General features: G+C 44.3%; 1 protein-coding gene across 4 annotated transcripts in view; it reads left to right on the top strand.

Moving 5' to 3' along the window:
• FUT10 (fucosyltransferase 10) overlaps window positions 1–24,332 on the top strand; it is a 120,542-nt gene continuing 96,210 nt past the window's right edge. For 3 of the 4 annotated variants that reach the window (XR_004059343.1, XM_030938193.1, XM_010372188.2), the window contains exons 1-3: window positions 1–103; window positions 12,480–12,832; window positions 21,362–21,656. Coding sequence is in view for 3 of the 4 variants with exons in the window: in XM_030938193.1 (XP_030794053.1) it covers window positions 12,752–12,832; window positions 21,362–21,656 (376 nt within the window). In the remaining variant the exon portion in view is untranslated. Of the gene's footprint in view, window positions 104–12,479; window positions 12,833–21,361; window positions 21,657–24,332 lie in introns of those variants that run through there. The other variant, XM_030938194.1, reaches the window with a different exon arrangement.

Genomic DNA, 24,332 nt, shown 5'->3' with positions numbered 1-24,332 from the left:
GCTCCTGATCGGCTCTCCGGGTCTTCCCGGGGCCCAGGCTGGGGCTCATAGGGAGAAAGGAAGCGGCGCTGCGGTCCGCTGGGCGAACCCTCCTCCGCGCGAGGTGAGTGCGAGCGCCGCATCTCCTCCAGCCGCGGTGGTCGCTTGGTGGGAGCAGGGTCTTGATGCTGAGAGACGGAAAGACGCTTTTCCGGTCCCACGGAAGCTGGGACACTACCTTCGGGAGTCACAGCCTAAGGAAACTCCTTCTCTGTGCCGAGAAGGGGGTGCGTGTAAGAGACGGAGTGGTGTATGCAAAATAATCCAAGTCTGTTTTGGGGACTTAGTGGCGCATAGGCAGAGCCACTGCCTGAGATTGAAGCCTGATCCACCAGGCGGGAGGCGGGTGCCGGGCCGGAGCCTCTGCTGGACCCCGGAGGAGGAGCGTGGGGTCCCAACGCCTCCCCGCCTGCCCCGATCGGCCTCCTCCCCAGGCCCGCGACCGTCCATTCCAGAACCTAATCCGCCTTTGCGGGGCGCAAATTGCCTTGTTTCTCCCCCAGGTCTTCCCAGAGAATCACTTGTTGCAGGAATGTTGTGTTGAAGTCGTAGCAACTGTGACTTTTTAGTTGCAGAGAGCACCGTGTATTTAATGGAGAAAATGCCCCGGGAAAGCACCGGCAACCGCAGGCCTGGGTTATCCCATTTGCAAGCCATGTGTTAAGTGTTTTGCTCCCGATTAGTACCCTCAGAACAGAGCTCATTTTGTATAAACTATAGAAATAACTATGCTGTGATTTTATGACATTTTTCTGGGGATTTTTAAATGATTCTTTAAAATAAAGCAGACGTCACACAAAATGACTTTTTCTTAACACCACGGCCCCAACAGTCTGTCCCCTGCTCCCTGCTGCAGCTCCCTGCAATAATAGTTTTATGTGTTTTATGCATGAAATGACTTGAATTGTTAATTTCATTTGTGGAATGCATGCAGCTCTGGCTGGCCACAGTTTTGAATAAGGCAAGTTGGCTTTAAGGACTTTATTCCCTTTGTACATCCTTCTTTCCAATGAGACACTCAGGAAACTCAACGACCAATCTTGGGGTTGTTAGTAACGTCACACTACAAGTAGGGCAGGATTTCTCCCTCGTCTGCCGTAGTCTCAAATGGAGGCCTTTCAGGCATTGAATAAGCAACTCAGCTCTTTGAACACTGAAGTTTCACAATCTCCAATCTAGCAGCACCGTAGTCTCTTTTAAAAAAACTTTCTTCTGAGTAAGGAGAAGCCAGAGACAATGGGTAGCCTCAGGTGATCATTCAGGTCTGTTCCAGTTTTGAAACTGTTGTGATTAACTCTTGCTCGCTTCCTGCTAGATGACAGTGTGTAACAGTGAATTAAAAACACGATCTCCATTCTTACTGTGTTATTGCTTGTCTTTTATTCTTCAATAAGAAAATTAGGTTTTCAAGTTTTATCGTACAAATAATATTTTTGAAAAATTCAAAACTAGGGTTCAATTCAGGAAGTTAAAAGAATATAGCTTGGAAAAACAATAATGTTATTTATAGATGTAGGCAGACATTTCCAACCCATATTTAAATGCTTTAAACTTCAGAATGTAAAGAGTTGATTTCAGTAAGATATTCAATATCTAATTCAATTACCAGCATTCTACAAGTAACATTTGTTTTAGTGTTTCTGAACATGGGTTTTTGAAAATTTTTTTAAAGTTAAGTTTGTCTTTACTTACAATGTCTTTCAGATTTTTTTCTTTGAGAATGAAATTGGAGTTTTCAAAAGATTATATTAAATTACCAACAAGGAAAATGAAGATAAAGTAATCCTAAACATGTTATATACATTTTTAAAAATATTTCCAGAAATCTTTATGATGACTCAAGTTGTCTGGATTACAGTCTCTTGATTAATCTTTTATGAAGAGTTTTTACTCCTGGATATAATTTATGGGATGAGAGAGCTTAATTTTGGGATGGAACCTCAGAAGAAGATCATTTGGTCCAGGAATGTTGTGTGGAAGTCGTAGCAACTGTGACTTTCGAGTTGTAGACAGCACGGTGTATTTAATGGAGAAAATGCGCTGGGAAAGCACCGACTTTCTTTAGTCATTTAGATTTGTCTAAATTTGTCTAGATGAAAGATTTGTCTTTAGTCATGTGAAATATTAGCTACATTTTATCAGTGTTACTGAACCAGCTCATTCATGATTATATAAATGATAAAAGCAGATCGGGGATTTTGTTTTTTCTAGTCTGCAGTTACTCAATATTTATTAATTTATATTTTTTTCTGGAGATGAGGGATTTTAATTCGGGTATCCTGCCTGGTAGGAAAATTGCGACAAAGTAACCTATAAGCTCTTCTTGGAGGAAGAATAGTTACTAATAAGACCTCATAGGAAAAATAAAGGTGAAAAAGAATCCCTGCTCTTGAAGAATTGCCTTGGTTCTTACTGTGATACATAAACTTCACAGTCTTGTGCTGCCACTTTTAATTTTTTTATTTTTGAGACGGAGTCTGGCTCTGCCACCCAGGCTGGAGTGCAGTGGCACGATCACAGCTCACTGCAGCCTTGACCTCTAGGGCTCAAGGGATCCTCCTGTTCAGCCTCCCAGTTACTGGGACTAGGACTACAGGTGCATACCAGCATGCCCAGCTAACGTTTTGTTTTTTCTTTCTTTCTTTTTTTTGTAGAGATGGGTTCTTGCCGTGTTGCCCAGGCTGGTCTTCAATTCCTGGGCTCAAGTGATCCACTCACCTCAGCGTCTCAAAGCGCTGGGATTACAGGCATGAGCCATGACACCAAGCTTTACCTTTTAAAAATCTGTGCTTCTTGCTGGGCACGGTGGCTCATGCCTGTAATCCTAGCACTTTGGGAGGCCAAGGCAGGTGGATCATGAGGTCAGGAGGTTGAGACCATTCTGGCCAACATGGTGAAACCCTGTCTCTACTAAAAATACAAAAAATTAGCTGGGTGAGGAGGCGCACACCTGTAATCCCAGCTACTTGGGAGGCTGAGGCAGGAGAATCGCTTGAACCTGGGAGGCGGAGATTGTGGTGAGCCGAGATCGCGCCACTATATTCCATCCTGGGGACAGAGCAAGACTCTGTCTCAAAAAAAAAAAAAAAAAAAAAAGTAGAAAATCTGTGCTTCTAATTGAGGCATTGCATCAGTCTGTTTATCTGGCTCTCTGTCTCTTTTGGATTTGTTTTTAGTTTCTACATGAAATGGATCCACTGAATACTCACTCTTGTGAGGTTGTATGATCAACACTGCATAATTTAAGCAGTTTAGTATATGTCTGGAATTTAAGGATTGAGGAATGACATTTCCTTCATTTCTGCAATAGAAGTGCAGAGGTGTCTGGCTACACCTTCTCTTTCCCCATTAATCTCCAGTCTTGATTCACATGACTGCCAGTGTGCCTTTCTCCCTTACTGTTCTCTACTGGTCTCACCTGAAGTTTCTGCTAGGATGAAGAGGATGACTTTCCCACATAGAAATCTGCAATCCAAAGCTTGCTTTATATAAAAATAAATGCTCAGCAAAATACAAAGTTCACTGAAAAAGAGGAACACATTAACACAAGTTTTTGTTTTGTTTTGTTTTTGAGACAGAGTTTTGCTCTTGTTGCCCAGGCTGGAGTGCAATGGTGTCATCTTGGCTCACTGTAACCTCCGCCTCCTGGGTTCAAGCAATGCTCCTGCCTCAGCCTCCTGACTAGCTGGGATTACAGGCATGCGCCACCACACCCGGCTAATTTTTGTAGTCCTAGTAGAAATAGGGTTTCACCATGTTGACCAGGCTGGTCTTGAACTCCTGACCTTAAGTGATCCACCTGCCTCAGCCTCCCAAAGTGCTGGGATTACAGGCATGAGCCACGGGCCTGGCCATTAACACAAGTCTTGATAAAGAAAATTGAGTAAAAATGGAAACTGTGGAGGTATTACACTATGTTCATCAGATGCCCAAGGGACAATCACAGGCACTACGGAAGTCTGCAAATTAACAAAATAGGCCAACTTTTAAATGTTCATCAGTTGCTTTTTATGCATCTGATAAAGCAGCTTTAGAAAGTTTACTAAAATCCCCCAGCTTCCTGTGTTCTCTCCATTGTCCTGATGGAAACAAGCATATGATGATATGAGTCTATAAACTCATTTGTTAGCTGGGTGCAGTGGCTCACACCTGTAATCCCAGCACTTTGGGAGGTTGAGGTGGGCAGATTGCGTGAGCTCAGGAGTTTGAGACCAGCCTGGCCAACATGGTGAAATCCTGCCTCTACAAAAAAAAAAAAAAAAAAAAAAAAAAAAAAAAAAAAAAATTAGCTGGGTGTGGTGGCACACGCCTGTGGCCCCAGGTACTCTGGAAGTTGAGTGGGCGAATCACTTGAGCCTGGAAATTGAGGCTACAGTGAGCCAAGATTGTACCACTGCACCCAGCCTAGGTGACAGAGGAGACCCTGTCTCAAAAACAAAACAAAGAAACAAAAACTGACTTGCTGTTGGGAGGGGTAATGCCTCCCAAAGGAGGTAGTCCTGAAAGTCTTGCAGAATGGCTAGCACAGTGGAAGAGGTGGAAGGGCTTCCAGATAGGCACAAGAGCACAGAGTGGGAAGCCGCGTTCCAAGATACCAGGAACAAAGTCCTTATGCTGCAAACCAGGAAAGGAAGCCAGAGAGGTAGGGCATGGCCCACATTGTGTTTTCTGTTTTTTTGTTTTGTTTTGTTTTGTTTGAATGGATTCTTGCTCTGTTACCCAGGCTGGAGTCCAGTGGCGTGATCTTGGCTCACTGCAACCTCTGCATCCTGGGTTCAAGTGATTTTCCTGCCTCAGCCTCCATAGTAGCTGGGACTATAGGCACACACCACCACACCCAGCTAATTTTTGTATTTTTAGTAGAGATGGGGTTTTGCCATGTTGGCCAGGCTTGTCTCCAACTCCTGGCCTCAAGAAATCCACCCTCCTTGGCCTCCCAAAGTGCTGGGATTACAGGCATGCGCCACTGCTTCCAGCCTCACATTAATAAGTGGCACTTCAGTGTGAATAGTTTAAATTTGATAATTAGATACATTTCTTCTAAAAACTCTCCATGGTATAACCTCTAGCTTATTAACCCCATTGACCCCTCAATTACCAGAACAGAAGTGGGCAAAGGAGTCTTCCCAGAGCTCCCTGCCTCGCCTGCAAGTAGGGAGAGGTAGGAGGAGGAGGGGCACACAAACTGCCAGGTTCTTCTACATTTTTTTTTTTTTTGAGACAGAGTCTCGCTCTGTCGCCCAGGCTGGAGTGCAGTGGCCGGATCTCAGCTCACTGCAAGCTCTGTCTCCCGGGTTTACACCATTCTCTTGCCTCAGCCTCCCGAGTAGCCGGGACTACAGGTGCCCACCACCTCGCCCGGCTAGTTTTTTTGTATTTTTTTAGTAGATACGGGGTTTCACTGTGTTAGCCAGGATGGTCTCGATCTCCTGCCCTCGTGATCCACCCATTTCGGCCTCCCAAAGTGCTGGAATTACAGGCTTGAGCCACCGCGCCCGGCCTTTTTTTTTTTTTTTTTTTTTTTGAGACACGGTCTCACTCTGTTGTCCAGGCTGGAGTGCAGTGGTGCAATCTCAGCTCACTGCATCCTCTGCCTCCCAGGTTCAAGGGATTCTCCTGCCTCAGTCTCCCTAGTAGCTGGGATTACAGGTGCCTGGCACCAGGCCTGGCTGATTTTTGTATTTTTAGTAGAGATGAGGTTTCACTGTGTTGTCCAAGCTGGTCTCAAACTCCTGACCTTAGGTGATCCGTCCACCTTGGCTTCCCACAATGCTGGGATTACAGGCATGAGTCACTGCACCCAGCCTCACAAACTACCAGATTCGGAAAGCTCAGAGTGTCACCTAAGGTTGGTTTTTCATTTTACAGTCAGGCATGCAGGAAAGAAATCATCCCTTGGTTCCATTTCTGAGACTCTTATACCTTCAACTGGCCCTGAATGGCCAAAATTTGAAGCTGGCACCCTCAAGCTGCTAATTACCTATAAGATATTCAGTCTCTCTTCTGTCCATCTTAATTCAAAATACAGTTGAAAATTTGGAATTATTTTAGGATGAAAGTGTTGCTGGTTTTGATGGCATAGCACGTGCAAGAGTATGAGGTAGTCATACTCAGCTCCAAACCCTGCTCTGTGCAGCAGATGGCCAACCCTGGTGGCACACACCAGCTATGCAGGGCACTTTAGAAGCTCAGCTTCTAGGGGCAAGAGGATTGGTGAGTGAGAGTCCATTTCAGATGGTGCCTGCCATGGTTGTCTGAATATACATATTGTTCTGTCCCAGGAAGGAGTATTCTAGGGCACCCTCTTGTAGGACTCTGAGATTCATCCTGCAGGCAATGATGAATGAGAGCTTTTGTCTTGGAGTCTCATAATTTAAGTGCTTCAGTATGTGTCTGGAATTTAAGAATGGCATCGCCTTCAGTTCTGTAATAGAAATGTGCTCTGGCCACACCTTCTTGATTAATCATTAATCACTAGTCTTTTTTTTTTTTTTTTTTTTTTTGAAATGGAGTCTTGCTCTGTTGCCCAGGCTGGAGTGCAGTGGCGTGATCTCAGCTTACTGCAACCTCCACCTCCTAGGTTCGAGTAATTCTCCTGCCTCAGCCTCCTGAGTAGCTGGGACTACAGGTGCATGCCACCATGCCTGGCTAATGTGTGTGTGTGTGAGTGTGTGTGTGTGTGTGTGTGTTTTGAGACAGAGACTCGCTCTGTAGCCCAGGCTGGAGTGCAGTGGTGTGATCTTAGCTCACTGCAACCTCCGCCTCCTGGGTTCAAGTGGTCCTTCTTGCCTCAGCCTCCCGAGTATCTGGGATTACAGGAGCCTGCCACCACGCCTGGCTAATTTTTGTATTTTTAGTAGAGACAGGGTTTTACCATATTGGTCAGGCTGTTCTCGAACTCCTGACCTCCGGTGATCCACCCACCACGGCCTCCCAAAGTGCTGGGATTACAGGTGTGAGCTACCACACCCGACCTAATCACCAGTCTTGATTGACATGGCTACCAGTGTCCCTTTCTCCCTTACTGTTCTCTTTTGGTCTACTCTATTGAATTGGAGCCTGCTGTCCTTCATAGTGCTCTCTGCAAGTCTGTTTGTCCTACCAGTTGGAGGACCGCTGACTTGATGTCAGGCTCCTGGGTAACTAATACCATATACAGTATTAGATTGACTGTTACTGTTGTAAATGTACCCCCAGGCCTGGATAATTGTTGCATGCTCTAAGTCAAAATACTACTGTCTACCCTGGCTTGGCCCTGCCCTGCCCTGCCCTTCTTTTCCCTTCCCTGCCCTTCTTTTCTCTACCCTTTCCTTTTCCCTTCCCTCCCCCTTTCCCTTTCCTTTCCTTCTTTTGTTTTTTTTTTTTGAAACAGTGTCTCACTCTGCTACCCAGGCTGGAGTGCAGTGGCATAATCATGGCTCAGTGCAGCCTTGAACTCGGGCTCAAATGATTCTCCTGCTTTAGCCTCCCAGGTAGCTGGGACCACAGACATGCACCACCATGCCCAGCTAATTTTAAATTAAAAAAATTTTTTTTTGTAGAGGTGGAGTCTTGCTTTGTTGCCTAGGCTGGTCTTGAACCCCTGAGCTCAAGGGATCTTCCTGCCTCAGCCTCCCAGAGTCACCACACCTGGCGGACTCTGTTCTTTAGTGGTCGTTATTTAACCATAGATTGGGCCCTGAGACCTCCTACACTTCTGGCTTTGGGAAGATAGCCTAGGTTGATATTCTTTAAATATAAGGAAATTCATAATCTTAAATTCTTCTGTCATAGTTCATAAAGCTATGCGAAGGTCCCGAAAAGGTCCTAGGATAGACCTGAGCTGTACAGTAGCTATAAAAATATCCCAAACTCTGTCCTCAAATTGCATCTTTTGTTTTCCTTTATTCCTGATTCTTTTTGTACTTTTCACAAGCTGTCACTATGTTCCTTCATTTGTTTGCTTTCCACACATCTTTGAGTCAGGTGAGCTGATACCTAGACTCACTTCTGTCTTTAAAAAATATGATCTTGTGGCTGGGTACAGTGGCTCATACTTGTAATCCCAGCACTTTGGGAGGCTGAGGCGGGTAGATCATTTGAGGTGTTCAAGATAATTCAGGAGTTCGAGACTGGCCTGGCCAACATCGTGAAACCCTGTCTCTACTACAAATAGAAAAATTAGCTGGGTGTGGTGGTACGTACCTGTAGTCCCAGCTACTCAGGAGGATGAGGCAGGAGAATCGCTTGAACCCAGGAGGCGGAGGTTGCAGTGAGCCGAGATTGCACCACTTCACTCCAGCCTGGGCAACAGAGCGAGACCCTGTATCAGAACAACAACAAAAACAACAACAACAACAACTCTCTCTCTGTATATATATGTGTATGTGTGTGTATATATATGTGTGTGTGTGTGTATATATATATGACCTTGGACAAATCACTTAAACTTGAGGAAGCTTAGCTTCCTTGGGAACTGGGAACAATAATACCTACCTTGCCTACTTTTCCAAGTGGTTATAAATAAGATTGAGTAGAGTGATATAGCTAAACATTTTTTGAAAACATTATAGCTTTATTCCCATTTAAGTAGGTGATATCATTTTACTACATAATCTGGGTTACATTAATGATAACTATAATAAATTGCTTCTGCACATTAAATGGAAATTTGGTAATCTTTCTGTTATGCAAGGGAAAGAAATAGTGATAGTTAACATTTATTATTTACTGTGAAGAGGCTGAGACTTAGAAAGATTCAGTAACTTGTCTAAATTTATATTAAGTAATAGAACCAGGATTGGGACCCAAAGTGCTAGCTCCATATTGTATGTAGTTAATAGCTACAAGCATCTACTAAGTAGGAGCAAAGGTACTTTACAGGTTCTTAGAGATTTTTATTCCTTTTTTTTCTGATATAGCAGCTGACAACTGTACTGCATATGTTTTCTGTGACAGGTAACCTGTGAGGATTGGTATTGTCTGGTGGTAATTTTATAGTATTTCTTTTTTTAAAATTATTTTTTATTTTTTGAGACCAGGCCTGCCTCTGTCACCCAAGCTAAGTGCAGTGGCACAATCACGGCTCACTGCAGCCTCAATCTCCTAGGCTGAAGCAATCCTCCTGCTTCGGCCTCCCAAGTAGCTAGGACTACAGACACCCACCACCATGCCTGGTTAATTTATTTTTTGTACAGATGGGGTCTCACTGTGTTGCCTAGGCTGGTTCTCCCGCCTTGGCCTCCCAAGGTTTTGGGATTACCTGCATGAGCCACTGTGCACAGCCAAGGAATTTTATGGTATTAATGCTAAAAAATATAAAAGAATATGTGCACTTCCAATCGTAATACTTGTCAAAGTTAGAGTCTTGGGCAAGTTACTTTACTTCATTCAGATTCAGTTTTCTTGTATTTGTTTGTTTTTTTTTGAGACAGAGTCTCGCTTTGTCGCCCAGGCTGGAATGCGGTGGCCGGATCTCAGCTCACTGCAAGCTCCGCCTCCCCGGTTTACGCCATTCTCCCGCCTCAGCCTCCCGAGTAGCTGGGACTACAGGCGCCCGCCACCACGCCCGGCTAGTTTTTTGTATTTTTTTAGTAGAGACGGGGTTTCACCGTGTTAGCCAGGATGGTCTCGATCTCCTGACCTCGTGATCCACCCGTCTCGGCCTCCCAAAGTGCTGGGATTACAGGCTTGAGCCACCGCGCCCGGCCAGTTTTCTTATATTTGAAAATGAGAATGGAGTTGTTGGGAGAATTGAATGAGCGCCTGCCTGTGTGCTAAGTACTTAGGAAAGGCCTTGCCCGTGATAGGTTACTCAACAAATATTAGCGATCTCCTTTTCTTTGGCAAAGTGAGCATTTTTCCTTTTAAAGTTCCAGTTGACGTGGTAGCAATCTATTTTATATGCTTCATTTTCCACCTAAAGGGATAATAAATTAAAATAATATTTAAATGTAAGGATAACAAACATTTATTGGGTATTCAGTATGTGTCAGAGTCTGAAATAAGTGTTTTACCAATCATAGCTCATAAAATTCTCACAACTCTGATTAGGCCTCATGAGGATCTACTTTTGGAAAGTGAGTTATGGAGAGGTTAGGTTAAGCCAGCTGAGGAATTGGGATTTGAATCCTGGAAGGCTGACTTGAGACCTTCTCTTAGGCACTGGGTTTTGGGAATTTCATGGATGAAAGAAGAAAAACGCACTTTTGGTGATTTCTGAGTCCCAGTGTTATTTTGTGGTTGAAGGAAAAAAAAAAATATCCTGGATTTAAAAGTAAGGCTGGTCAAGGTGGCTCACACCTGTAATCCCAGCACTTTGGGAGGCCAAGGCAGGAGGATCACTTGAGCCCAGGAGTCCAAGACCAGCTTGGGCAACATGGTGAGACCTCATCTCTACAAACAAACAAACAAAAATCAGCTGGATATTGTGGCACATGCCATTAGTCCCAGTTACTCGGGAGGCTGAGGTGGGAGGATTGCTTGAGCCTGGGAGTTGGAGGCTACAGTGAGCCATGATCACAGTACTGCATTTCAGCCTGGGTGACAGAGTGAGACCCTGTCCCAGAAAAAAGTAAATCAAGGTAGACTCATGAGAGGGAAACCCACCCCTTTTTTTTTTTTTTTTTTTTTTGAGATGGAGTCTGGCTCTGTCACCCAGGCTGGAATGCAGTGGCACGATCTTGGCTCACTGCAATCTCTGCCTCCCGGGTTCAAGTCATTTTCTGGCCTCAGCCTCCCAAGTAGTTGAGATTACAGGCACCCGCCACTGTGCCTAGCTAATTTTTGTATTTTTTGTAGAGACGGGGGTTTCACCATCTTGACCAGGCTGGTCTCGAACTCCTCACCTTAAGTGATCCACCCGCTTTGGCTTCCCCAAGTGCTGGGATTACAGGCGTGAGCCACTGCGCCTGGCTGGGAGCATACCTTTAAGACTAAAATTTTTAACCAGGGTTCTATATTATTTTTATAGGTCTAATTATATCTAATTATATCTTTAACTCTGTATGCCAGGGGCATGATGTAGGTCTGACTTAGATTCACATCTGTGAAGTACTGTGCAGCAGCATTGCCCTTCCTCTGGAAAGTTGACCCTTCCTCCACTCTGAACTACACAGTGCCATTTGTCCAGGACATTGAAGTTCATAGAATATCATAGGGATAAAGGGCATTCTATGGGGGCATTTTTTTCAATCTTTTTTTTTACCTTTTTTTTTTTTGAGATAGAGTCTTGCTCTGTTGCCTACACTAGAGTGCAGTGGTGCAATCACGGCCTACTGCAGCCTTGACCTCCTGGGCTCAAGCAGTCCTCCTGCTTCAGCCTCCTGAGGAGCTGGGACTATAGGTGCACACCCCCATGCCCAGCTAATTTGTAAAATTTTCTATGCAGACAGGGTCTCACTATGTTGCCCAGGCTGGTCTCAAGCTCCTGGGCACAAGCCATCCTCCTGCCTTGGCTTCCCAAAGTGCTGTGATTAAAGGTATGAGCCACTGTACCTGGCCCTCATTTAGTTCATTTGTACAACTTTTTTGAAAAGATCATTTATTTCAGATAGATGAAAATTTTATTTGGAAACTTCCAAAGAATAATATTGTTCCAACAGCCCACTGCTTTATTCACTTGCTGTAAAAGACAAATCATATTCAGAATTCCTTATGCTGTGGCAAAAGTTGGTTTCCTTCGTGGGCATTGGGGCCACATGATCATTATCCATTTTTGCTTAAAGCCTGAATCTTATTTTCTTCCTAAATTTTGTGGGAGTGGGTGGATAGTCCTGGTAATTTTTATTCCACTTCTAAACTCCTTTGAAACTTAGAAGGGAGTGACTTCATATAAAAGTCTTGGAATTCAGTCTTCTGATGGCAGAGAGCATTAAGTGGAAGCAGAATTTTAGATTTGGGATCTGGTTGTAGATTTGTCACTCTCCTCTGATGGACTGGGTGGCCATGAGTAAGTCAATTCACCTCGCTGGTTCCCCTCCCCTTCCCTCCCCTCCCCTCCCCTCCCTTCCCTTTACCTCCCCTTCCTTTCCGTTCCTTTCCCTTCTTTTCCTTTCCTTTCCTTTCTCTGTTGCCCAGGCTACTCACTGCAACCTCCACCTCCCAGGTTCAAGTGATTCTCCTGCCTCAGCCTCCTGAGTAGCTGTGACTACAGGTGTGTGCCACCACACCTGGCTAATTTTGGTATTCTTAGTAGAGATGGGGTTTTGCCATGTTGGCCAGACTGGTCTCAAACTCCTGACCTCAAATGATCCACCCGCTCTGGCCTCCCAAAGTGCTGGGATTACAGGAGTGAGCCTTCACGCCCAGCCTTGATTTCCTTACTTATGGGTGAGGTACTAGGACTACATGATCTCAATGCTTTTAGTTTAAAACGTTCTATGTTTTTTTCATGATCACTGGCCTGCAAGACTACATTTATTAAATCGGCACTATGGCTAAAAGATGATCTTTTGTTGCAGAATTTTTTGATGCCTTCTTATTTGGATAAATCTCCAGCTGCTTTGGTGATAGCCTAAGAAGACTGCATGCTGCTTCCTCTTGATGCCAAGCCAGGCCCTCTTGCAACCTCGGATCTCAGTCCTTCATGGAGACCAGGTCCCAGCAGGAATGGCAGTGCAGGAAATTGGCGCCCAGATGGTTCTTCCATGTGAAGTTGTCTCGGGCTCTGGGCTGACGAGAGAACACCTGGTAACCAGGTTAGCCCTCTGTCAGTCACCTAGAGCAGGGCAGCATGGTGCGGATTCAGAGGAGGAAGCTTTTGGCATCTTGCCTGTGCATCACAGCCACCGTCTTTCTGCTCGTCACACTCCAGGTACCAAGAATGTGGGTTGTGTAGTGTTGATAGCTGGGCCTTTGCCATGTCCCCCTACCCCCTATTTTCTCAAAACTTGAAGTATTTCACTTTTTGTTAATCAGGGGTGTTGAGGATCTCTCTCTCTCTCTCTCTCTCTCTCTTTCCCTCTTTCCCTCCCTCCCTCCCTCCCTCCCTACCTCCCTCCCTCCCTCCCTTCCTTCCTTCCTTCCTTCCTTCCTTCCTTCCATCCTTCCTTCCTTCCTTCCTTCCTCTTTCGACACAGTTCCACTCTGTTGCCCAGGCTGGAGTGCAGTGGCACGGTCTCTGCTCACTGTACCCTCTGCCTCCCGGGTTCAAGCAATTCTCGTGCCTCAACCTCCCGAGTAGTTGGGATTACAGGCACCCACTGCCATGCCCAGCTAAATTTTTTGTATTGTTAATAGAGATGTGGTTTCAACATGTTGGCCGTGCTGGTCTGGAACTCCGGATCTCAAGTGATCTGCCTGCCTTGACCTCCCAAAGTGCTAGGATTACAGGCGTGAGCCACTGTGCTCGGCCATGATCAGAGGTTTTCTACTGGGAGGAAAACACCTCCCAGTTTTCCTCCCAGTATAAAACCTCTGGCAGGGAGACCCTTCAAGTTCACTCCCTGCCCCCCTTTTTTAAACAGGTGAAACTGAGGTTTAGTGAATGGACGTGTCAGTCAGAAGAAAAGTCATTGAGATAGGAGGTGAGTTTGAGATTATCATAGGCTTCTGGTTGTAGAGAAACAGAAAGTAAAGCTCAGTCTGTCTTCCTGGGTCAAAATTGGATGGCTTCCTCAGTCTCCTATTTTTATCACTTTTGAAAGACTGCATTCTTTTTTTATTTTTTATTTTTTTTTTTGAGACGGAGTCTCACTGTGTCGCTCAGGCTGGAGTGCAGTGGCCGGATCTCAGCTCACTGCAAGGTCCGCCTCCTGGGTTCATGCCATTCTCCTGCCTCAGCCTCCCGAGTAGCTGGGACTACAGGTGCCCACCACCTTGCCTGGCTAGCTTTTTTGTATTTTTTAGTAGAGACAGGGTTTCACCGTGTTAGCCGGGATAGACTCGATCTCCTGACCTCGTGATCCGCCCGTCTCGGCCTCCCAAAGTGCTGGGATTACAGACTTGAGCCACCGCGCCCGGCCCGAAAGACTGCGTTCTTGGAGAAGCAAGGACTATTCTGAGAACAAGATAGTCTGTATCTTGTAGTAAGTGTAGAACACAGACATCTATATTATAAGTAAATCTTGACATGTGCTTCTAGACCAAGGACTGTATATGGATGAATGAACTGAAACGTGTGCTTAGTTCTCCTACCTGTATCCCTTAGTCAGTTATTCTGAACTTCATTCACTGATTTCTGTTTATTCCTTTATTTATTTATTTATTTATTATTTTTTGGGACAGGATCTCATTTTGTCACCTAGGCTGGAGAGCAGTGGCACAGTCTCCGCTCACTGCAGCATCAACCTCCCTGGGCTCAGGCAATCCTCCCACCTCAGCATCTTCAGTAGCTGGGACCACAGGCTTGTGCCACGGTGCCTGGCTAATGTTTATTTTTTTTTATAAATTTATTTTTTGAGATGGAGTCTCACTCTGTCACCCAGGCTGGAGTGCAGTGGCACGATCTTGGCTAACTACTACCTCTGCCTGCCAAGTCAAGCAGTTTCATGTCTCAGCCTCCCAAGTAGCTGGGATTACAGGCTCCCGCCACCTAGCTAACTTTGCATTTTTAGTAGAAATGAGGTTTCACCATGTTGGCCAGGCTGGTCTTGAACTCCTGACTTCATGTGGTCCGCCTGCCCTGGCCTCCCAAAGTGCTGGGATTATAGGCGTGAGCCACCACACCCGGCCTAATTTTGGTATTTTTTTGTAGAGATGGGGTTTCACCACATTGACCAGGCTGGTCTTGAACTCCTGGGCTCAAGCAATCTGCACACCTTGGCCTCACAAAATGCTGGAATTACAGGTGTGAGCCACCGTTCCCAGCCCCTTCACTGATTTCAAATTGAAATAAAAATTGGGCAGTGACGGTAAAAGTATAGATATTAGCTCAGATAGATTTTGCACCCATTCAGGTGCCAGCCATCCATTTCAAAATCCACAGATCTTTTTTGTTTTTTGAGACAGGGTTTCACTCTGTCACCCAGGCTGGAGTGCGGTGGTACGATCTCGGCTCACTGCAACCTCTACCTCCCAGGCTCAAGCAATCCTCCCAACGCAGCCTCCTGAGTAGCTGAGACTATAGGTGTGTACTACTACTCATGGCTAAGTTTTCTATTTTTTTGTGGAGATGGGGTTTCACCATGTTGCTCAGGCTGGTCTTGAAGTCCTGAGCTCAAGCGATCCACCTACCTGGCTTCTCGAAGCACTGAGATTGCAAGTGTGAGCCACTGTGCCTGGCTTCCACAGGACTATTTTTTTGAGACAGAGTTTTGCTTTTTTTGCCCATGCAGGAGTGCAATGGCATTATCTCAGCTCACTGCAACCTCCACCTCCTGGGTTCAAGCAATTCTTCTGCCTCAGCCTCCTGAGTAGCTGGGATTACAGGTGCCCGCCACCATGTCCGGCTAATTTTTGTATTTTTAGTAGAGACGGGGTTTTGCCATGTTGGCCAGGCTGGTCTCGGACTCCTGAGTTGTGGTGATCCACCTGCGTTGTCCTCCCAAAGTGCTACGTTCACTGGCATGAGTCACCATGCCCGGTTCTCCACACAACCTTTAAAGGTTATTTGTGGATGTGAATAGTTACGGTTGTGGGACTGGTACTGCCGCCTTCTGCCAGACTGGGATTCTAGTGAGAGGCAGGCAACATGTGCCTCCTTCCTTGTTTGTGCTGTAGGTATCTAGGACCTGCTACACAGAAGGCCTGGCGTTTTCAGTTTTCTGCTGCTTTCTGTGGGAAGGTTTTTTTTTTTTTTTTTTTTTTTTTTGAGACAGTTTCTTGCTCTGTTGCCAGACTGGAGTGCAGTGGTGTGATCTGGGCTCACTGCAACCTCTGCCTCCTGGGTTCAAGCGATTCTTCTGCCTCAGCCTCCTGAGTAACTGGGATTATGGGTGCCCGCCATCACTTCTGGCTAATTTTTTGTATTTTTAGTAGAGACAGGGTTTTACCATGTTGGCCAGGCTGGTCTCGAAGTCCTGACCTCAAGTGATTCACCTGCCTTGGCCTCCCAAAGTGTTGGGATTACAGGCGTGAGCCATACCACGTATGGCCTCCATTCCTGTTTTTAGGCAAATGAAATACTTTGCTGCATGAGTAGGGTAAAGATAGGATAAATAGAAAAAAATCATGTTATGGATCGTATGTTAGTTTGCTATCGCTGCTGTAACAAAATACTGCAGATGGAGTGACTTGCTTCCACAACCAAAATTAGTGTTTTTTTTACAGTTTCAGAGACTGGGACGTCCAAGATCAAGGTGTCAGCGGATTTTGTCTTCTGAGGCCTCTCTCCTTGGCTTATAGATGGCTGTTTTCTCCCTGTATCTTTACACTGCCTTCTCTCTGTAATTGTGTATGTCGAAATTTCCCCTTTTTGTAAGGACACCAGTCATACTGGATTAGGGCCCACCTGTTTTAACTCAGTTACCTCTTTGAAGACCTTGTCTCCAAATATTGTCATGTTATAAGGTATTGGGAGTAAGGACTTCAACATATGAATTTTTTGGGGGTATACAATTTAGCCCATAGAAGATTCTATAACATAAATTATTTAATTAATATTAATCTAAACATCAAAATATTATAGTTAGCTACACTTAAGCTAAAACATAGTTCTCTGGAGGAAAACTTAGACATTGTTTTCCATTCACATTTAACTATATTTTGTATAAACTGTAAATTCTTTGGGTATATATGTATATTTATTTTTTAATTTTACTTTTTAGTTGCATAAATAGTTTAGGAATATATATTGGAGTATTTTAAAGCAAATCCAGGACATAATAGCATTTCACCTGGATATATGTTAATATAATTCTCTCACTTTGCAGCTAGGAACATTGAAAAATTTAATGTAACCATATTGCTACTATCACACCCAACAAAATTAACAGTTACTGAATATTCTCTGTATGATAGGCCATGTTAAATTTTCCCAGTCGTCTCAAAAAAAAAAAAAAAAAAAAAAAGAATTTTCTTAATGAGTTGGGTTTCTTTTTGAGACAGAGTCTTGCTCTGTTGCCCAGGCTGGAGTACAGGGGCACGTTCCTGGCTCACTGCAACCTCCACCTCCTAGGTTCAAATGATCCTCCTGCCTCATCCTCCCAAGTAGCTGAAATTACAGGTGTGCACCACCACGCCCAGCTCATTTTTGTATTTTTTAGAAGAGATGAGGTTTCACTATATTGGCCAGGCTGGTCTCGAACTCCTGACCTCAGGTGATTCATCCACCTGGGCCTCCCAAAATACTGGGAGTACAGGTGTGAGCCACCACGTCTGGCCCGAGTTGGTTTGAATTTGGAATAAACAAACCTATACATTGCATTTGGTTGGTGAGTCTCAAGTTTTATGTTTTTGTTTTTTTCACTATTAAAAAGTTTGGCCAGTTATGGTGGCTCACACTTGTAATCTCAGCACTTTGGGAGGCCGAGGTGGGTGGATCATGAGGTCAAGAGATCGAGACCATCCTGGCCAACATGGTAAAACCCCGTCTCTACTAAAAATACAAAAAAATTAGCTGGGCATGGTGGTGCATGCCTGTAGTCCCAGCTACTCGGGACGCTGAGGCAGGAGAATCGCTTGAACCTGGGAGGTGGAGGTTGCAGTGAGCCGAGATCATGCCACTGCACTCCAACCTGGTGACAGAGCAAGACTCTGTCTCAGAAAAAAAAAGGCTTTTCTGCCCCACCTTTTATTCCATGTCTGGACTTGTTAAAACTGGGTCATTTGTCCTTTTGACTTTTCTGGAGTGTGGGATTGGCTGATTATGGTTTTATTTAATGCATTCCTTTATTCTGCCATATTTCCTACAATCTGGTAGTGATATCCAAAGGTAATGCCTTTTAAAAAGCTGTTTGGGACAACATGATGAAACCCTGTCTCTACTAAAAATACAAAAAAGTTAGCAGGGCGTGGTGGCTTGCATTTGTAATCTCAGCTACTTGGGAGGCTGAGGCAGGAGAATCACTTGAACCCAGGAAGAGGAGGCTGCAGTAGGCTGAGATCACGCCATTGTACTCTAGCCTGGGCGACAGAGAGAGAGGGACTCTGTCTCAAACCAAAAAAAAAAAAAGTTGTTTGGCAGAAGAAGAATCTTTCCTTAAAAGCATCTCTATTATTTGGAAATGAACTTATAACTCACATAGTAGATATTGATTTGAAATGTGGAATAAATTTTACCTTTAGAAAGCCTATGGCTTTCGGCCGGGCGTGGTGGCTCAAGCCTGTAATCCCAGCACTTTGGGAGGCCGAGACGGGCGGATCACGAGGTCAGGAGATCGAGACCATCCTGGCTAACACTGTGAAACCCCGTCTCTACTAAAAAATACAAAAAACTAGCCGGGCGAGGTGGTGGGCGCCTGTAGTCCCAGCTACTCGGGAGGCTGAGGCAGGAGAATGGCGTAAACCCGGGAGGTGGAGCTTGCAGTGAGCTGAGATCCGGCCACTGCACTCCAGCCCGAGCGACAGAGCAAGACTCCGTCTCAAAAAAAAAAAAAAAAAAAAGAAAGAAAGCCTATGGCTTTCTAAAAGCCTTTCTTTTAAGTGACTGGTTGTACATTTTCAGGGGAAGAAGGTCAGATGAAAAGATAGTTTGTGGCTACAAATCATCTCCCGTGGATCAAACTACTGGGGAGAGCCACATTGTTCCATCATAAAAATGCTGAGAGAGCTATTGGCAACAGGCAGACTTTAGTTTTCAGTGATGGCTCTGCTGTTCTAGTGTTGACTTTGGCATCTCAGGTGATCCATGACTTTTTAAAGCTAATATAATTTCTTACTTCTTCTGGAGTGCTACTTGGCTTTCACTCAGTGTTTTTTTTTTTTTTTCTTTTGGCCTTGGATACCTTTGAGAATCTAATGAAAGTCACGGGCCCTCCCCAGGGAGTTTCAGACTCCATGCAATGCATCAATGATCAGTGGCCTTTATCTAACGCCAGGAGCAGCGAGCACATAAAAGAGGTACCACTCTTGGCTGCTAAAAGCAGGACCCGAGGACTGCACAGGGAGTGGCCTCCGTGGCTGACTGGTGGAGCAGTTAACACAGAGAAATGTAAATGTGCCTTACTTTAACTGCTTTAACTGCTTTATTTGTTTCATGGTCTGACTGCTAAACTTTCAGTTACATATGGAGCAGATCAACACTTTCTCCAGTATATTTCTATAATTAGTGCCATATCAATTATCATATTAATATCAAATCTTGCTTTTTTTTCGGGATGGAGCCTCCCTTTGTTGCTCAGGCTGCAGTACAGTGGTGCAATCATACCGCACTGCAGCCTTGAACTCCTGGACTCAAGCGATCCTCTGGTCTCAGCCTCCTGAGTAACAGGGGCTATAGGTGCAAGCCACTGTGCTCAGCACAATACCAAATCTTAAAATTTGATGAAAAGGCAGCACTTCTGGAGTTTCTGCTACACTCACCCTGCCCTCCAGATGACTGTTACTGATGTCCAGGCTGTCCAGTGACCCAGACTTAGACTATCCTGGAATAAATTTTAAAATGTGGTTGTAAGTGGGAGTGAGTGGAATAGACTCTAGGGAAATTTGACATTAGGTATTATTTCACCATCTCAATGCTCTAGTGAGTATTACTAGAAACATAAAACCCATGTTATGAATACTTTAATTGTAATATAAAAGAAACCGGTTGGTAATTTATAACTCATTTTCCCTAGAGTACATTCTTTAGTAGTAGTCAGGTAATTATCCTGTCATAGGTTTCATTAAGAGGCAAAACTGTCCGGGAATGGTGGCTCAAGCCTGTAATCCTAGCACTTTGGGAGGCTGAGGCAGGCAGATCACGAGGTCAGGAGGTTGAGGCCAGCCTGGCCAACATAATGAAAACCCGTCTCTACTAAAAATACAAAAAGTTACCCGGGTGTGGTGGCTGGCACCTGTAATCCCAGCTACTTGGGAGGCTGAGGCAGGAGAACAGCTTGAACCTGGGAGGCAGAGGTTGCAACGAGCTGAGATCGTGCCGCTGCACTCCAGCCCAGGTTTTTTTTGAGATTCCGTCTCAAAAAAAAAAAAGAGGCGAAACTATTTCTGGATATCCTATAGGACTTCTGAAATGAAGGGGAAATGTATTTGTTGTGAGTGTTTAGTAGAATCGTTGGCCATTCTTGTTGGTTGATATTTGGAGGCTGTGTCCACTCCCTGATCCCTGAAACCTGTGAATATGTTACTTTAGGTGGCAAAAGGGACTTTGCAGATGGAATCAATGTGACCCACTTTGAGGTGGGGGGATTATTCCAAATTATTCATGTGGGCCCCATGTAATCACATGAGTTCTTAAAGATGGAGAGCCTTTCCTGACATGGTCAGAGAGAAGAGGTGACATTAGAAGAGTCAGAGAGATGCAGTGTTGCTGGCTTTGAAGAGGAGGAAGGAGGCCATGAGTCAAGAATGGTGCTGGCTCTAAAAGAAAAGCAAGAAAGAGACTTCTCTCCTAGAGTCTTCAGGGAGGAATGCAGCCCTGCTGACCCCTGGGTCTCAGCCCAGTGAGACCCATTGCAGACTTCTGACTTCAGAACTGTGCAGTAACAAATTTGTGATTGATTGATTGATTGGTTTTTGAGACAAGGTCTTGCTCTGTTGCCCAGGCTGGAGTGCAGTGGTGCAATCATAGTTCACTACAACCTCTAACCTCTGGGCTCAAGCAATCCTCCTGCCTCAGCCTCCTGAGTATCTGGGACGACAGGCATGCATCACCATGCCCGGCCGATTTTTTTTTTTTTTTGACATGGAGCTTTGCTCTGTTGCTGAGGCTTGAGTGCAGTGGCGTGATTTTGGCTCACTGCAACCTCTGCCTCCCGAGTTCAAGTGATTTGATTCTCCTGACTCAGCCTCCTGGGTAGCTGGGATTACAGGTGTGCACCGCCACCACGCCTGACTGATTTTTGTCCTTTTTTTTTTTTGAGACCGAGTCTCGCTGTGTCGCCCAGGCTGGAGTGCAGTGGCCGGATCTCAGCTCACTGCAAGCTCCACCTCCCAGGTTTACGTCATTCTCTTGCCTCAGCCTCCCGAGTAGCTGGGACTACAGGCACCCCCCACCTCACCCGGCTAATTTTTTTTTTTTTTTTGTAGTTTTTAGTAGAGTCGGGGTTTCACCATGTTGGCCAGGCTGGTCTCAATCTCCTAGCCTCAAGTGATCCTCCCACCTTGCCCTCCTCCGATGTGCTGAGATTACAAGTGTAAGCCAGAGCACCTAGCTTTAATTTGTGTTGTTTTAAATTACTGTTCATGGTAATTTGTTACAGTAGCAATTGAAAATGAGTCAGGGGCTAAATCATCAAGATAAATGAGAGATGTGCAAAAGGGAACCAAACAGTTTGACTCTGGTAATAATTGTCTTCCCTTTTAGGTCATGGTTGAGCTGGGGAAGTTTGAGAGGAAGGAGTTTAAAAGCTCTAGTTTGCAAGATGGACATACAAAAATGGAGGAAGCACCTACACACCTTAATTCATTTCTTAAGAAAGAAGGGTTAACTTTCCACAGGAAAAGAAAATGGGAATTGGACAACTACCCCATTATGCTCTGGTGGTCCCCGCTGACGGGGGAAACTGGGAGGTTAGGCCAATGTGGAGCAGATGCTTGTTTCTTCACCATCAACCGGACCTACCTGCGTCATCACATGACCAAAGCATTCCTCTTCTATGGTAAGCAGGGCTTTCGCCTTTCTCCCTGTGTTTGCTGTGGTCTTACTCCAAAGCTGAGTTACAGCTTACCACTGAAAAGTGATGGTGGAGCTCCCCTTGAAAACACTTTGACACCCCTGATTTCCTTTGCATTTGCTCTGTGGAAGACCTGAGCATTTAGCAGATACAAAAAAGAAACAAGCCTGGCCGGGCGTGGTGGCTTCTAAATTCTCTAACACATTTATCTCTGAAGGGTTGCATAAGGGATTATGATCTTCTAGTTGTGCGTTAAGATGAAGCAAAGTTAAATGTTGAGTTTAATTTCCTAAATTTTAACAGAAGCATCTAGAAAGATTTCCATTACATACACACACAAAAATAGATAATATAATGAGCATTTATGTACCTATCACATAGCTTAAGGCATAAAATATTACATGTATAATTGAAAATCTATATGGCCCCTCCCTGACCGATCCCATTTCCCTCCCTGATACTCCAGAGGGAATCATGATATATGTGTGTGTGTTTGTAAAACAATATATGTTATTTAGACATATAGGAATTATATATACATGTGTGTTAAAGTTTTTTATTTATTTATTTATTTATTTTTTTGAGACGGAGTCTCGCTCTGTCACCCAGGCTGGAGTGCAGTGGCCAGATCTCAGCTCACTGCAAGCTCCGCCTCCCGGGTTCACGCCATTCTCCTGCCTCAGCCTCCCGAGTAGCTGGGACTACAGGCGCCGCCACCTCGCCTGGCTAGTTTTTTGTATTTTTAGTAGAGACGGGGTTTCACCGTGTTAGCCAGGATGGTCTCGATCTCCTGACCTCGTGATCCGCCCGTCTCGGCCTCCCAAAGTGCTGGGGATTACAGGCTTGAGCCACCGCGCCCAGCCTAAAGTTTTTCAAATGTTTAAAACTTTTAAAAAAAAGTTTTTTAAATGTTTAAAACTTTTAAGAAAGTTTTTTAAATGTTGAAGTGTTTTAAATGTTGACTGTGGTACAACCACTTTAGATACTGGTTTGGCAATGTCTAGTAAATGTGAATTCATACTTAATAATTCCACTACTAAATTTATAACCGCAGGAAATCTCACATATATACATGGATTGTTCATTATAGCATTGTTCATCATAAGTAAAGCTTTTAAAGTAATTGAAATGTCCAATAACAGAAAAATGATTACATGAAGTATAATATATAAATTCAGTGCAATACTATGCAATGATGAAAATGAACTAGAGCTGTGAGCATGAAAATTTGATAAACCTCAAAACTAAGTTACAGATAGGAAGTTACATATAACACTACTCTGCTTTATGTTATTGTTAGAAATCTGTAGTAGAACTTTTTTTTTTTTGAGATGGAGTCTCACTCTGTCGCCCAAGCTGGAGTACAGTGGCACGGTCTTGGCTCACTGCAACCTCCACCTCCCAGGTTTAAGCGATTCTCCTGCCTCAGCCTCCTAAGTAGCTGGGACTACAGGTGCCCACCACCACACCTGGCTAATTTCTATGTTTTTAGTAGAGACAGAGTTTCACCATATTGGCTAGGCTAGTCTCAAACTCCCGACCTTGTGATCCACCTGCCTCTGCCTCCCAAAGTGCTGGGATTATAGGCGTGAGCCACTGCACCCGGCCATCTGTAGTAGAAATTCATTTAAGGATATCTGATGCTACTCCAGGGAAAACAACAAGTTGTACACACATATACATACATAGACACATGCATACACATATACATATATATACACATACATACACACACATATGTACACACACATATACATATATACATGCATATATACACACATATATACTGATATGGTTTGGCTGTGTCCCTACCCAAAATCTCATCTTGAATTGTAATCCCCATAATCCCCACGTGTCAAGGGCAGGACCAGGTGGGGGTAACTGGATCATGGGGCAGTTCCCCCATGCTGTTTTCATGACAGTGAGTGAGTCTCATGAGATCTGATGGTTTTATAAGCATCTGGCATTTCCCCTGCTGGCACTCACTCCATCCTGCCACCCTGTGAAGAAAGTGCCTGTTTCTCCTTTGCCTTCTACCATGATTGTAAATTTCCTGAGGTCTCCCAAGCAATGCGGAACTGTGAGTAAATTAAACCTCTTTCCTTTATAAATTATCCAGTCTCGGGTATTTCTTTATAGCAGTAAGATAATGGACTAATACAGTATACATACATATATGTTCATATACACATATATACACATATACACACATATATACACATATACACATACATATGTGCACATGCATACACATGTACACACACATATACACATGTACACATTTATGCATATATACACATGGGCATATACATATGTACACACATATACATCTACATAATGCATATATGCATATACACACATATGCAGATGCACATATATACATATATACACACACATACATGTACACATGTATATAAATACATACACTTAGATACATACACACACTGTAATTTATGTATATATATATACAGATTGAACATCCTAAATCTGAAAATTTTGAAATCTGAAATGCCCCCAAATCCAAAACTTTTTGAGCACCAACATGATGTTCAAAGAAAGTGCTTATTGGAATATTTTGGATTTCAGAATTTCATATTTGGGATTCTCAATGGTATAATTCAAGTGTTCCAAATTTTTAAAAATCCAAAATCTGGAAAACTC

This window comes from Rhinopithecus roxellana, chromosome 9 (assembly GCF_007565055.1).
Source record: "Rhinopithecus roxellana isolate Shanxi Qingling chromosome 9, ASM756505v1, whole genome shotgun sequence".
Lineage (NCBI taxonomy): Eukaryota > Metazoa > Chordata > Mammalia > Primates > Cercopithecidae > Rhinopithecus > Rhinopithecus roxellana.
This window is presented reverse-complemented; position numbering and strand designations above follow the sequence as displayed.